Source organism: Anser anser (assembly GCF_964211835.1).
Source record: "Anser anser genome assembly, chromosome: 2".
Taxonomy (NCBI): domain Eukaryota; kingdom Metazoa; phylum Chordata; class Aves; order Anseriformes; family Anatidae; genus Anser; species Anser anser.
In genome coordinates this window covers 27275449-27291907 of record NC_139721.1, presented here as the reverse complement: position 1 = coordinate 27291907, position 16459 = coordinate 27275449, and the positions used below count along the sequence as shown (strand labels likewise).

Below are 16459 nucleotides of genomic sequence, written 5' to 3'. Positions count from 1 at the left end.
TAGGAAAGGGGAAGGGGGGGGAGGGGGAGGCTCTCATTATGAAGATGTCTGTCCTCCCAAACAACCGCTATGTGTATTGAGGCCCTGCTTCCCTGGACGTGGCCAAACATCGCTTGTTGAAGGGAAATAGATATTTTTTTCCTCTCTCTGTGCTTTCAAGCAGTCTTTGCTTGTTTTGTTGTTGTTGTTGTTTTTTCCCTCTTTATTTTTCCTTGAATTAAATTATCTTTTTCACAACCCATGGGCCCCCTTTTTTTTTTTTTTTTTTTTCCTTTCCAGCATACTTCTTGTCCTCCTCTTCTTCTTCTGAGGGGGAGTGAGAGCAGTTGTGGTGGAGTTCAGCAGCCCAGCAAGGTAAAACCAGCATTGTTTGCAATCACCAACAGCACTATGGAAGTTCAGAGAAGAGTTCACTACAGTTTAGCTGGAGTTAAGGTACCAGCCGTACTCAACTTATAGGTTATCCAGAAAAAAAAAGAAATAGATCATTATAGAGAGTCTGCAAGTGTTAATTTGTGTGACCAGAGTGTTTTTTTTCTGAGCAACAGGCCCATTAGTCTCTACTCCTACAAAAGTCTTATTCACTCCCCAGAATGAGGGAAAAGTGAAGACCCCCTCAAAGCATAGACCCTTTTCGCCAGCTTGTTAAAATAAGTATACAAGCCACAAAAAATGACCCTGAAGTGATAACAATGGAAAGCAGCACTAAGCTGCAGAGATTATGTGTTTCTGTTGAAAACGACCCCTCAGTCCAGAACGTTATTGAAACCAAGCAAAACAAAATAAAATCAAGAAAGCATGATAAGAAAATGACAACAACAACAAAAAAACCAGTAACAACAAATCACCCAGAGTATGAGGACACTGCTATTAACTAGTCAATATAAAGTAGTTTAGGAATAACTTTACTCAGAGTACTGAATTTGTGTACAATATTTTATATTCTTGTTTTGTGATCATTACATATATATAAGATAAAATAAAATAAAATAAAATAAAATAAAATAAAATAAAATAAAATAAAATAAAATAAAATAAAATAAAATAAAATAAAATAAAATAAAATAATAAAATAAAATAAAACAAAACAAAATAAAATAAAATAAAATAAAATAAAATAAAATAAAATAAAATAAAATAAAATAAAATAAAATAAAACAAAACATTTTAAAAAGGAAAGCTCTTTCTGAAAGCATTTCAAGGAGTTGCTTGTCTTTTCTGAGGTAGAGAGTATGCAAGCAGTTTTCATTAGCAGAACACTAAAAGGTGGAAAATCAGGCTAGTACTTTTCAAGAGGACCTAAGACTTGCATTTTGCTGCTAAATAACCAAGCTGGTCTATGTTTTCAAATCACTCTGGAATAATAGAATTGTAATCAGAGAAAATGATTATTTGGGGTGAGATTTAATTCAAAAACAAAAAACAAAAATTTATGACCAAAGGTTTTTACCCTTGTATTGGATTTCTAAAAACACTACATGGAGTTGACTATTGAAGGACTATGGCAGCAATGAAGCTTAAAAAAATGACACTCGCCTGGGAAAAATGACTCATGGCTAAGATCAGAAATATATTTTTCAACATTCTGCTTTTCAGTGTTCTGAGACTGAGCTCAAGATGATAGGGAGCCTAAGAGAGCTGTAAGTCTTTTCTTCCTGTCAATCCCAAATGGCATGCTTGTCTTCTTTTTCCACCTGGAAGTTTTTTCCAGTCACAAAACAACAACAACAACAACAACAACAAATGTGGACATTTCTTCAGGATTCCTAGACCTAAGCTAATGCAGTAAGACCATCAGCACTGGCCTACCTGATAACTGGAAGTCACAGACAAATAGCAACTCTGAGTACATATATCAACTGTATTTAGGTTGGTATTTCTAGGCTGACAATCACATAGTACTTTCATTTAGACAATAACTACGACCTAAGATCCAATGTATATACAATTTCAACAATGAAACTAGGATTTGCCAAAATTCTTCAGAACACTTGCATTGATAAGATATTTATTTTAATTTTAATGTATTTTGCAGAATTTTTGCAGTCATAAACTATTGTGGGTTTTCTATCTTGACTATCCCATTTTAACAGAAATCTGTCTCCCTCAAAAAGGATATATGAGCACATCAAAGTACATTATTACACTTGCAAAACAATTTTCCTGTGATACCTGTTGACACTTCATGGCATAGATAACAAAACTTTTTTCTTATAAAGGTCGATCTTCTAAGATACATAAAAGCACAGTTTTAATGATAGTATCATTTTACTTTCACTTAAATTTTTCCTTCAAGATATTTTAAAATTAGTGAATACAAGAAATAGCTCTTGACAACTACTCTACAAAACACAACCACAAGAAAACACATTCAGAAATGCATGTCATTTTGCACTCTGAAAAATATCTAAGGTAAAGTAGAAGAAGATAGCCAGAAGGTCGCACATTTTCATAGAGACTAAAAGTATCCATATGTGGAACTGTTCCAAAGGAGTTATCACATTTTAAATTGACACCTTGCCTTCAACATACGCATGTCTGTAGATTTTCCTGAGTGCTTAAGCAATAACTTAAAAAAACATAGAACATTATGTGCAGTGTTGGTCTCCCACAGAGCCCATAAGAACACCTTCATTTAGCCTCACAATGCTGTGACTATTTACCTGAGCTGCACAAACAGAAGATTCCCACTGCTGTTTCTTTGATCTGAGATTGTGGAGGGCAAATATAAGCAGTGCAATACGTTTTGCTCCAGTAAGAATCTGGGGCTCAGTCTATAGGAAATAAGCTTCTTGAATCCATTCTGCTACTAAAGGCCTCCAAAATGCAGTATACTGCTCTTGCTTCACTGACCCTTACGCAATTCAAGTATTTCACCATCAGAATCATCACAATATCCTATTTATACCCCTGAACTATTAAGTTAAAACTTTGTTGTAAGCACAAGGCTACAAATACTTAGACTTGAGAGATGAAAAAGAGAGGAAGGAAAGGAGTTAAATAAAGTCCATAACTGTTCACAAATTTGGTTTAACATTCAAATAAACCGTTTTGCACTTAATTGTCATCTTTATCATCTTTTGTGTATCAATAGCATCTCTGTGCATCTGTACGTCCTCTTCTATGTGTCATTGTTTGCTGAAGAGACTCTCTCAAACCATGTAAATGAGTTAGAGAGATCTCCTAGGACAACTGGGGCCAAAGCAGGGTATGCACAATAAGTCTACACAAAGGCTTTTCCTTGATACTGTTCTGCAGAGATAGCTTTAAATTAGGCTTCTTAGATAACAGCAGTAATTTAATCACATGAATTTGGAGCTCAGCAAAGGCCAGATTATTCTTCTGCAAATAGTATCCTTAAAGAGTATCTGTAGTCTTCACTTAGCAAATTTTAGGTGTACCAACTGCATTATGTAGTCACTTCTTTGACTCTGAGGCATTTACAACTTAAATAAGGAATTATGAATCATAGAATGGTTTGGGCTGTAAGGGACCTTAAAGATTGTCTAGTTCCAAACTCCCTGCCATGGACAGGGACACCTCCCTCTAGACCAGGTTGCTCAAAGACCCATCAAACCTGGCCTTAAACACCGCCAGGGATGGGGCATCCACATCTTCTCTGGGCAGCCTGTGCCAGTGCCTCACCACCCTCTGAGTAAAGAATTTCTTCTTAATATCTAATCTAAATCTAACTTCTAGTTTAAAACCATTACTGCTTGTCCTATCACTACATTCTTTGCTAAAGAGTCCCTCCCCCACTTTCTCTTATGAGTTCCAAAAAAAAGGTTCAAAAGTTATTGGGAAGCACTAATTCTGTTCTTGGAATAGCACCCTTAAGAGTTGACTTTAAATGCTACCATTGAATCACCATTAAGTAAAACAGAAGACTAGGTTTTATACACATAGGTATTGGAGGGAAGTGTCAGTTGTTCTTAATCTCTCCTATATCACTTCTAATGAACATTCCATTTTCCCTAAACCTAAATAAAATTCACATGGCCAACAAGTTCAAAATGAAAGTTGTTTATGTAAACACTCATCAGTACAATGGTTGAATGAACACAAGCGTTCCTAACAAGAATTTAATGTGTTTCAAGAGAAACACTTTTTCACGCTCTAAGTTACATTTAGACAGAAACTTTCTGCTGTTAGAATCTTTTAGATTCCTAATAGACCAATTAACTGAAGATATTTCTAAAGCAACATAAACTTAGAAGAGAAAACTATGTGACTTTAAGGACAGGGAAGCATGGAAATAGCTGAAAAATCATGAGACACTTTAATTAATATTATTTATTTTGTTTAAACTGAAATCTTCTCTTACCATCATGATTAGGATTTCCCAAAGTCCATGGCTCATCTGAGTCAAAATGAGTGTCTCCCCCAATTCCTGGCCCAGGGAAATATGCATGGGCCAAAAATCCTCCCTCCCCATCAAAGGGAGAACTGTCTCCATGAAAACCTGATGCAAAAATGATTGTAATATCCACGTCCCTCTTGCCATTTTCTAATTCAATATAAGGAACTTCTTCAAATGTTAGAGGAGTTACATTCTGCCACACATCAAAGGCACGGCGAATGGCTTTACGAGTTTCAGCATCACCTACTTTTGGAGTGACGTTCTTAATGCTGAAAGAAACAGAGAAAGAGTAAATAGATTAAATTTTACAGAGTGGTAAGTGACACTGCTCACATCCATTTTTCCCTAGATAATTAAAAACACAGTGCTTTTAATAAAACATGCTAGTGTGGATTTATATTCCTTAAGAAAATTATTTTTAAACAAGAAGGTGAGAAATTACTGTGTAAATTTGTTTAGCCCTTTATGCTAGTTGTCTTTATATGTTAGCTGACTTATTCTCAGCAGTACAAAAATCTTATTTTTAGAACATCAAAAATATTTTTAAATGAACAAATTCTTAACAGTAGGATAACCAGATTAATCAACCACTGACTGTTTACCTCCTGGACCACAATTCGAATACATCACAGCTGAAGAATGGCATGTCATTTCTGATCAAAAGCTTAAAATGTTTCCAGTTAAATGATTTTTTAACTTCTTAGTGAGTCCACTAACAATAGCAGAGCTCCATACTGTGACTACCAACCAATTTTTACAAAGACTCAAAAATGGTTCTTGTTTCATTTGGAACTGGATAGATAATTCCTTATCACAAATAAAGCCTTTCTATTTTATAACAGGCTAAGACGTTCTTTAATAATCTGATTGCTTTTATTAATCTTTCATAAAACTGTAGAATTTGTCAGAAAAATCATTTTATAGAAAATCAATTTTATGCTAATTCATAAAAAAATATAGTTTAACAAAAATTTCAGCCTCCACTACTTCTACAGTTATACACACACAAAAAAAAAAGGCAAAGAAATGTCAGAATCACTGTTGAGTTCAAAATGGAACTAATCTGCATTACAGTGGAATTATCTTAAAAACAAACAAACAAAACCACCCTTATTTATTTATTTTTATTACTTAATTCAAGAAAAGAATGCCAATAATCAGATTCAGACCTATCCAATTTCCTCTGTCATTTCTACTTAATTCATGTGCACAACAAAGACTGTTTTATTATTATGTCTGTATTGAAACTGCTGCAATCAGATGCACTTTTTTTTCATTTGACATGTGCTTTGCTGAACATCCATCACAAGTTTTAGAAGTAACGTTCTGGAATGCATGTAAGATTTCTGTAAGTTTACACAACATGATGTGCTGATGGAGATCACAAATATTTCATTAATCAGCCTGAGAAGATTCATGTACTTGATTATATGATACTGAAAGTTTATAAAAATGGAAATAAACCTTTCAAGTCTAATTTAATTTTACATATATAGTATGTAAAATACTTATTGAATTCCTCCAGTTTCATCATGTTCTTTTAAAACTAACTTTGTCAGATCTTCAATGTCCTGCTTTGTATGCTTTGTAGATTTTTGTAGATTGCTTTGTATGCCTTTTTCTCCTGATTTTGTCTGGGATAGAGTTAATTTTCATCTTAGAGGCTCATATGTTTTTAGAGGCTCCTGTGTTTTAGGATTTTTTGATGAAAACAGTGTTGATAACACACCAATGTTTTTGGTTGTTGCTGATCGGTGCTTGCACAGACTCACGGACATTTCAGCTTCTTGTGCTGCCCTGCAAGTGAGGAGGCTGGGGATGCACAAGGAGCTAGGAGGGCACACGGCCAGGACAGCTGACCCAAACTGGCCAAAAGGATATCCTATACCAAATGGAGTTATGATCAGAAATAAAAGACTGGGTGAAAGAAGGGGGAGGGGTGGGACATTTGGAGGAATGGCATTTGTCTTCCTAAGTAACTGTTATGCTTGATGATGATCTGCTTTCCTGGAAGCAGCTGAACACCTGCCTGCCAATGGGAAGTAGTAAATGAATTCCTTGTTTCACTTTGCTTGTGCACATAGCTTTTGCTTTACCTAATAAACTGTCTTTATCTTAACCCATGATTTTTTGTACTTTTACCTTTTTGATTCTCTCCCCTGTCCCACTGTGGGAGGCGTGAGTGAACAGCTGTGTGGTACTTAGCTGCCTGCTGGGGTAACAACACCTTTCCTCACAGTTATGTGTTCCTTAGTACTGACTCATCAGTAATTTTATGCTTACTGTTGTGTTGATTTTCAGGTAGTTAAAAATTGCTGGACACACTGGACCAAGTATCAGGCCCTGCAGAACCCCTCTCTAAAAGTTCCCTACTTTGTGAATTACTTTTTTAAGATGTTTTAGAGAGTTTGTAACCTACCCACCGTATGCACATTGAGAATGTATAGTATTTCACAACCAGAATGCCATACAGCACTAAATAAAAATACCTCACAAAAGCACACTTACACTGCCACTACCAGAAACTTAACAGCACTTAATGTGCTGCTTTCCTAAGAATACCACTATAATGTGGATGAATTTTTGCATTAGTCTAATCTTGCAGTGTACTCTGTAAGGCACATAAATTGTCCCAAGCACAGCTCACTGAAGGATTAGAGCCTCTGTTTCTGCATATACAGCAAATGAATAAACAGGTTTTTATAGAAAATAGAATATGTCTAGCAAAACTGCTATTTTTGACGTAGTAAAATTTCCTCTGATAGCTTCAATTTATTATTTAATTGTTTTCTGTTTAGAAATCAGTAATGGATCAAAGTCACACTTTGGGGTTATGCAAACAATCAAAAGGATACATGGAAACTGATGAAAACAGATTGGATAAAAACAGATTGGAATTTTGTACTGGTGGTAAACTGATCAATTGCTTGGTCTAAGAGGAATTGACAAACATTTTAAACCTCATCACTTTACATTTTCTTGCTTTTTCAGTGCACAGAATTAAGTTTTAGTCATTGATTACAAACGAAAAGTTGAGCCACTCAACTAGTTTCACACACATTAACTATGGGTGATTACCTATAGTGGGGGGCCTTTTCTAGGAGCTTCAGCTATCAAATTACTTTTGAAATAGCATTCTACATCTCAAGAGTCATTGTCAAGAAAAAGTATTTTTCAGAGCATACATTCTGTATTAGAACAAGACAGATTTCTGGCTTCCAAAATGGTCTTCTGGAGAGAGTAAGATTATAATGAAAAATGTAGCTTCTAAAAGAAATGAAATAAATCAGTATTTATTCCAATATAGGAATATTTCCAGAGATGGTTGTCCTTTTTAATGTGTTTAATACAAGTCAAGTACAATCCTAAAGGGGCAAATTCTAATGTTATTTGTAACACCAGTGTGGAAATTTTCTGGCTGGGAAGCTTGCATAGAATATAGATATGAAATCCAAACAACTTTACGTTTCTTTCATGGGGTTGATCTTCAAAGGGGAAGTATAGTACATGATAAATCCATACAATGTATCAACTATCAGGGATTTTACAGCTCATCTCTTAAAAGGTTTTGGTTTAGACATATCACTGCAGTAGCAGATAGTCTTATGTGATCCTTTCTCACATGGCTCTAGGTCTTAAAGATAGAAGTCACCTAAAATAGTAGTTGCTGTCACTGGTAACATGAAAAGAGGAGCTAGGCATCTTACACTCAAAGTGTCCATATAATGTGGCTCAAAAATATTGGGGACATGCCAGCTCAGAATCACTCGTATTGCAAGGTGGTAGCATAGCAAACCAGAAGCCATCATAATAAGAAAATGGTATTTCCTAAGAACTGCTTTCATAACCTCTCTGTCTAGTGATCATTTCACAGGAAAGAAATTCAATTGATAAATCTCCAGTGCTGACCTTGAAGTGATTTGCAATGAAACCTTATAAAGGGGCTGAAGACTGTACTTGCAATTCTTTCCAATGGAAGATTTTAGTAAGCAAATGGAAAATAAGTTGAAATATTTCTTTAGATGCCATTTTTTACAAACAAGTATACTGACTGACATTTTGCACTGATTTTGAAAGTTGTTATTCTTAGACAATCACAGACATATATTCATTGAATACAGTGTTTTGTGTTTATTATTGATGTTTAATGCAAACATGGTTTTCAACCTTGCAGTTGCTTTAGTCATAGTAATTTTTAAATCCATCTCTTGTAAAAGAAAGAAAAAGATTTCATCAGTGATATTCACTTTTCACATTTAAGTAGTATTTATACAGATACATGAAGAGTCTTGTTTGGGAGACTGCTATCCTGAAATTCTGCCTCCTCTTGATTTTAGAAAAGCTTTGGGTTTTCCTTCTACTCCTTCCCCTCTTCACCCAAAATAGCCTCCAAAAAAATCTTTCAGTGACAGATTTTTGGCTGCAACAGCTTCAGGAGCCTTGTAAGGCTGTCAGGATATACCTCACATGACTGTGTAGCATCACTCATCTGAAATTTAAATACAGTATATTAAGACTCACATATTTACCATTAAATTTCACTGTTTCGTTCCTTTTCTTATTGTCCTCAGAGCAGCAGCTCATTATATTTTTCACATAAATTGCTACAATCCTGTATACAAAATCAATACTTCTGACCAAACCAAAACCCAAGAGACAGCTCAGCAAATGCTAGGTAAAGCTCAAAATACTTTTGCATAAAGCTTAGCATTATTGCTTACCTTAGCAGTAACAGTCTTCACAAGAGTTATAATAACTCACTGATAGACATGGTCTGTAGACTGTGATACTTTTATTCTTCCCTGCATGTAATAAATACTGTTCTTAAATTGGTTCTGTGCTCATTTGTGCATTAAATCCAGAGTACAGGATTAACAATATCTTACTACCCTGTTATGATTACACTGGATACTAATGGGTGCTTTTAGAATTATTAGGTAACTATAACGATGCAAGAGGACTCTAATTTTTCTAGAATGCGAATATATCAATTAAGTATAAATTTATAGATTATTTCTACAATGCCATTTCTTTCAAACATTTTAAGATTTTCCCAAAATTTGGGAAAAAATTCCTATTTTCCCACAAATGGGAAACTCTTTTCTAGAGAAAGAGAGGATACAGAAGAAAAAAGATCAGGAAATTTAACTGAATAGGTAAAAACATGCAGTCTGTAATCCATACGAAGTAGTCAGCCATTTCTAGATCTATACTCGATATGAAACAGTTAAGATAAAATAAATTGAAATATAGCTTAATTTTAAATAACTTGTTGAAACGTTAGCTTCTCATTGTCATTGCTGTCAATCAAACCTAGAATGAACTGAAGTTTTTCTTCTCCCCTTTTTTGTTTTTTTTCCTTTTTTCCCATCCCAGTCTTACTCATTTGAAACAAATAGATCACCTCTGGTTAAGGATATACTGCATTTTGTGCCATCATTTATCTACAGGCACTTTCCATCAAGTAACTTCATTAATCTTTCACTGATGTAGGTTTTCTTAGCTTCAACTTCTTTGCAGTCTCACTTTGCTAACTCTTTGTAGCTATAACCTAAAAACCTTTTTCATGTAAAATGTGATCTTGATTCATATAGCTCCTGCTCCAGCTGATTAAGCCCAAGTCAGATATATTGCTTTTGATCTCCTTGTTCTGTGACCACATTAAAAGTCAACCTACTGTTGCCACATCTATAATTCTCTTCTGTTTCATGGACAATACTCTCCCTATAATTTGTTAAAAGGAGCTGAAAAGTGACAAAGATGAGGTTTCCAAGATACAAAACTAAGATTGGCTACTGCCGTTAAAGAAAACAAAAAATGTTTTTATAAATACATCAACACAAAAAGGAGGACTAAGGAGAATCTCCATCCTTTACTGGATGCAAGGGGAAACTTAGTTACAAGAGATGAGGAAAAGGCTGAAGTGCTTAATGCCTTCTTTGCCTCAGTCTTTAGCGGCAAAACCAGTTGTTCTCTGGATACCCAGTACCCTGAGCTGGTGGAAAGGGATGGGGAGCAGACTGTGGCCCTCATAATCCATGAGGAAATGTTTGGCGACCTGCTACAGCACTTGGATGTATGCAAGTTGATGGGGCCAGATGGGGTCCACCCGAGGCTACTGAGAGAACTGGCGGAGGAGCTGGCCAGGCCGCTTTGCATCATTTATCGTCAGTCCTGGCTATCAGGGCAGGTCCCAGTCGACTGGTGGCTAGCAAATGTGACGCCCATCTACAAGAAGGGCCGGAGGATAGACCCGGTGAACTATAGGCCTGTTAGTTTGACCTCAGTGCGAGGGAAGCTCATGGAGCAGATTATCTTGAGTGTCATCACGCGGCACTTCCAGGGCAACCAGGCGATCAGGCCCAGTCAGCATGGGTTTATGAAAGGCAGGTCCTGCTTGATGAACCTGATCTCCTTCTATGACAAAGTGACACGCTTAGTGGATGAGGGAAAGGCTGTGGATGTGGTCTACCTTGATTTCAGTAAGGCTTTTGACACCATTTCCCACAGCATTCTCCTCAAGAAACTGGCTGCTCATGGCTTGGTCTGGCATATGCTTCGTTGGGTTAAAAACTGGCTGGATAGCCGGGCCCAAAGAGTTGTGGTGAATGGAGTCAAATCCAGTTGGAGGCCAGTCACTAGTGGCGTCCCCCAGGGCTCAGTACTGGGGCCAGTCCTCTTTAATATCTTTATCGATGACCTGGATGAGGGGATCGAGTGCACCCTCAGTAAGTTTGCAGATGACACCAAGTTAGGTGTATGTGTCAATCTGCTTGAGGGTAGGAAGGCTCTGCAGGAGGATCTGGATAGGCTGGACCGATGGGCTGAGGCCAACTGCATGAAGTTCAACAAGGCCAAGTGCCGGGTCCAGCACCTGAGGCACAACAACCCCAAGCAGAGCTACAGGCTGGGAGATGAGTGGTTGGAAAGCTGCCTGGCAGAGAAGGACCTGGGAGTATTGGTTGATAGTTGGCTGAATATGAGCCAGCAGTGTGCCCAGGTGGCCAAGAAGGCCAACAGCATCCTGGCTTGCATAAGAAGCAGTGTGGCCAGCAGGTCTAGGGAAGTGATTGTGCCCCTGTACTCGGCTCTGGTGAGGCCGCACCTCGAGTACTGTGTTCAGTTTTGGGCCCCTCGCTACAAGAAGGACATGGAGGTGCTCGAGAGAGTCCAGAGAAGGGCAATGAAGCTGGTGAGGGGTCTGGAGAACAAGTCTTACGAGGAGCGGCTGAGGGAGCTGGGCTTGTTCAGCCTGGAGAAGAGGAGGCTCAGGGGCGACCTTATCACTCTCCACAGGTACCTTAAAGGAGGCTGTAGCGAGGTGGGGATTGGTCTATTTTCCCACATGCCTGGTGACAGGATGAGGAGGAATCGGCTAAAGTTGCGCCAGGGGAGGTTTAGGTTGGATGTTAGGAAGAAGTTCTTTACTGAAAGGGTTGTTAGGCATTGGAATGGGCTGCCCAGGGAAGTGGTTGCGTCACCATCCCTGGGGGTCTTTATAAGACGTTTAGATGTAGAGCTTAGTGATACGGTTTAGTGGAGGACTTGTTAGTGTTAGGTCAGAGGTTGGACTAGGTGATCCTGGAGGTCTCTTTCAATCTAGACGATTTTGTGATTCTGTGAATCTGTGATTCTGTGATTATTAAAATACTTTGTTTTTACAGGAATGGGACTCTATGTCATATTTTACTACTAATTAATCTGAATAAAATGCAAGACCAAAAAAAATTACAATTATAGCATATTAATATTTAAAGATTTTATTATTTCAGAATTATTGAAGTAGTCAATTATTAAAGAAACGAGAACTCATATTATACAATGGAGATAAATTTTATTTGAAAAGGGCTGACACTAAAAGTACATACAGTGAAAAGCATTTTAATTTAAATTACACTGTGCAAAAACACAGCTAATTGGCTTAATTGACTGTTAAGTAGGAATTCTCTCTCACAAGTACAGTTATTGGGACTTTTTATTACCTTATATACCCTTTATGAGGTATATTTTACATGCCTTTACCTCTCCATTCATTGGTTAGAAATGCTGAGGTACATAACACAGCTAACTGTTCTTTAAGAAAAGGGAAAGAATCACTGCTATGAAATTAGATTTTGAGATAGAACCAAGCTTTAACAGGGGGTATATATGCTTAAATCAGCAGGTAGGAACGGAAGTACTTCATTTTATTCAGATTCATAAACATTGTCTATAATGGTACTAGCAGAACTAAGGTAAATACCAGAAACTTTCCCATGTAGCATAAGGTTGATTATAATTGCAAATTTTAAGTTTTTTTTTTCTGTTTGAAAGCTTGTGGGAAATACATATATAATGGCATAAGAATGTTTAATATACAAGGATCTATTAAAATTTAGGCTGTAATTTTGCATCCATGATTATTACGGAAAGTTAATGCTTAGTTTCAGGAATCATAGGATCCCTGGCCAGTTAGTCCTCAGGAGATGAAGCCCCATGGTAGTCTAATAGTTTATGAGAATTTCATTGTTGAAAACAACTGGTCTCCCTAGTATAAATCCCTGTTTTTCTAGAGTATGCAACTACAAGTCACCAGAGTTCCAGCAAAACATGTAAGTGGGACTGATACGAACTCACATGTGGGTCATTTTAAAAACATCTGTTTTCAGAGAACCCTAAGAACTTCTTCCCCATGCCACTCAGCATGCTTTCCTCATCTGCAAGTATCACTTTTCAATACAAATCTGCATGCATTTTCTGTGCTACTGTGTGTTCTTCGATAGAGAGAAATGAAAGATTTTGGCTACTGACTTGAAATTTAAAGTTCTAGAGCACATGGTGAGGTATTTCCACTGACTTAAGGCCTTGTAAGCTTCATGTGTATGTTGGGAAAAATGATACAGGCCAGTCCTGTAAATGCTTCTAGCATGTTTCAAAATATTTTACCTAGGCATAAGTTAATACAACTGAATTAAAGCACAGAATATTGCTTCCATGTTGAAGACTGGTTTTCAGATGTTTCAGTTACTAAAAAATTAATTAAATTTAGAAATTTCTCATAATCTCTGAAAACAACAACAACAAAAACACAATGTTTATTCCCCTTATTTCTGTTGTTTTTTATTATTATTATTATTTATTTATTTATTTACTTTTAGAGGAAAGAGAATATGCTCAGGTCTAGACACTAAAATAAGCATATATTTAAAAAATAATACAGTATGCAAATCATCCCATCACAAAACATATGCTCTTATTTCAGTATTGATGGATCTGCCCTTTTTCATTCATGACCAAAATATATTCAAGGAAATTCAGCATACAGACTTAGTGACAAGTAGAATTAATAAGGAGTGCAATTCCTTGATTTAGGAAATATGTTCTTAATATTCCTCTGTGGCAGTAATATTATGTTATAATCCAACTTGTTGCTATTTTAAATCAACAATACTTTCTAAAGTCTTTCTTAACTCAGTTTTGTCTTATTTTTCAGTGTGGTTTTCAAACCTCAGAGAAAATTTTCTTTCCATATTCTACACAATGTGGGTCATTCAGAATTTAGTAATAATATATGGTTAACAAGACAGATAGGACCTTTCATTACATACTGAAGCTTCCAATGAGCATTAATTCATTTAACTGGACAGCATAAACGTAGACATGTCCAAATCTTTCATCTTTTGTTGCTTTTCGGGGAGCTGAAGTCAAAGATGAATCCAGCTCGTTGGGAAAGGAAGAAGATATTAATCTAGTGTTTGACCCAAGGCCATTGACCATCTGCAGTTAAGCTTTCTCTACCAATTAAATTAATGTTATATATTGCTGAACAATCAATTATTTTTTTTCTCTTACTCGAGAAAGCAGAATAAAGCTGCAGAATAGCTTTTAAATTGCTATTTTATTTTATTTTAAAATGTTAAAAGTTCTAAATGATGGTCTTAATTCAAGACAAAGTTTGGCTTTTCAGAGAGCATTCTCTAATTTTATTTGTATAAGTGTTCTGCAGGCTGAATAATCGGAACAATTGACTAATGACTGACTCTCTTAGTGCTAGAGTTAAAATTATGAATAGTATGCCCAGACTTCTGATGAAGAGGACTTTATATTCAATAATTCTCTATTTAATTATATGCCTAAAAAAGGCATATAAACATTCATGTTCTATTTTACAAAGACGAGTGCTTTATTGATTCACATTCTTACTCCTTCTTTAAAATACTGGGTGATTTACTTCCCTAGCAACAGAGAAGGTGATTGCTTTTTCACAGACACTTATAAGCGTCTTTGTAAACATCACCTTAAAAAAAAAATAATCCCTTAATAGGTTTCATAGATTTCTTCTCTCAATCTATATTACGTTCAGTCAGAGATTGTTTTGTTTTGTAACATGATACAGTCTAAAACACTAAGAGACAAGACTTAGCCATTAATACCTTTCTTGTTCTGTAATGGAGCTAGTTCTCACCAGTCCTATATGCTTATGGCTGGTAAAAAAGGTTAATCACTTCCTGTTTCTCCTTTGGTAAAAGTCATATTAGAATATAGGATAAGTATAAATAATATATAAGTATAAATAATGTTTACAAGGTATGCAAGCATGAACTATGCCATACAGAAAAGATACAAGTACTATTGCTGTGTAACTTCAATAGAAACGGGAATTCCAAAAAGAAACAACCTATTTACCAGTTCAAATAATTTGAAAGCTGCATTCCCTGAAGGAGAGAAAGTATAACTAATGCAGCAAAATATCCGTTCCATGCTATCATTACAAATATTGGAATTCTGCATATTGACACTGACTGTAGATATATGGCTGTCTAAGACTAACGATCATCTAAGCTAAAAGTGTGGCCAGAAAGGATTCAATTAACACAAATGATCATGGTAAATGATTTATTTGAAGCTCCATCTTGAAATTTGAGCTGAAGTTCTTAGACTGAAAAATTACAAATTGAAAACATGGAAATGCAGAAAAAATGTGATAAAAGTTGTCTGTGTATCCATTTTGATCCTCTTATCTGTGATTACAGAGACAATCTAAGGGGAAAAATATTCTTAACAACATTTAATCATTTAAATTTAACAGGTGCCAGGAGCAATTCTTGGTGGAAAAAAAAAAAAAAGGAAAAAAAAAAAAAAAGCTAGACTGAAAATACAAGTAGAAACAGATTAAAATGCATTTATATGTGATCTCAGTTCTGTTTTACCATTAACAATGATTTGATGTTTTGCCTAAAGTGATAATTATTTCATTTAAATCCAACATCTCAGGATATCCTCTAGCCAGAGAGATAGTAAGTGGTAAATGTAGCTTTTGAACTCCTTCAGAGTGATCCCCTCAACATCGGAGTTGCACCTATTTGACAATGATACGTAGAAAAAACTCTACATCTGTGAATTTCACAGAGCCCAACAAAACTTTATACACTTACAGTTTTATATTAAATACTTTCTAGAAATAAGCACTAGCATTTGAAAAGTTTGCCTTACTCTAACCCAGTCAAAGCCCCCCCCCCAACAACAAAAAAAAAAATAATAAAAACCAACCAAACAAACAAACAAAAACTCTTCTAAGAAAACCTGCTATGAGCTGCTGTTAAGGTTCATGTTCTGCTCATCTTTATTGGGCTCTTTTTCAAGTAATGTCAATGCTTGAAATATACTTTTTTTTTTTTTTTCAGTTAACTTTTCTGTTCAGAAAAGCAGGTGAGTGCAGATAACCTTACAGAATCATAGAATCATAGAATGGCTCAGGTTGGAAGGGACTTTGAAGATCATCTAACTCCAACCCCCCGCCATAGGCAGCAATGCCACCTGCTAGATCAGGTTGGCCAAGGCCCCATCCAGCTTGGCCTTGAACACCTCCAGAGATGGGGTATCCACAAATTCTCTGGACAATCTGTTCCAGTGCCTCACTACCCTACCTTGATTGATGGCATTTTTTTACTTGTTTATTCTATGTTTCTGTTCTATTCTTTTCAGAAAAGTGGAAGAGGTAGCAGACACTGATATGCAAGAGAAATTGTCCTTCCTTTGGAGGTGTTCCTAAGCCTGCTTAGCCAGGACAGTTAAGACTACAAGGTTTGACTAGCCAGAAAGACACAGAATGCAGCTGGA

The 16459-nt window shown here is 36.1% G+C and overlaps 1 protein-coding gene across 3 annotated transcripts in view; it reads right to left on the bottom strand.

The window, feature by feature from the left end:
• The window catches only part of MMP16 (matrix metallopeptidase 16), a 199767-nt gene that overhangs the window by 78540 nt on the left and 104768 nt on the right, over positions 1 to 16459 (bottom strand). For all 3 annotated transcript variants that reach the window (XM_083822637.1, XM_083822639.1, XM_083822638.1), the window contains one exon: positions 4325 to 4629. In XM_083822637.1, the coding sequence (XP_083678763.1) occupies positions 4325 to 4629 (305 nt within the window). The remainder of the gene's footprint in view (positions 1 to 4324; positions 4630 to 16459) is intronic.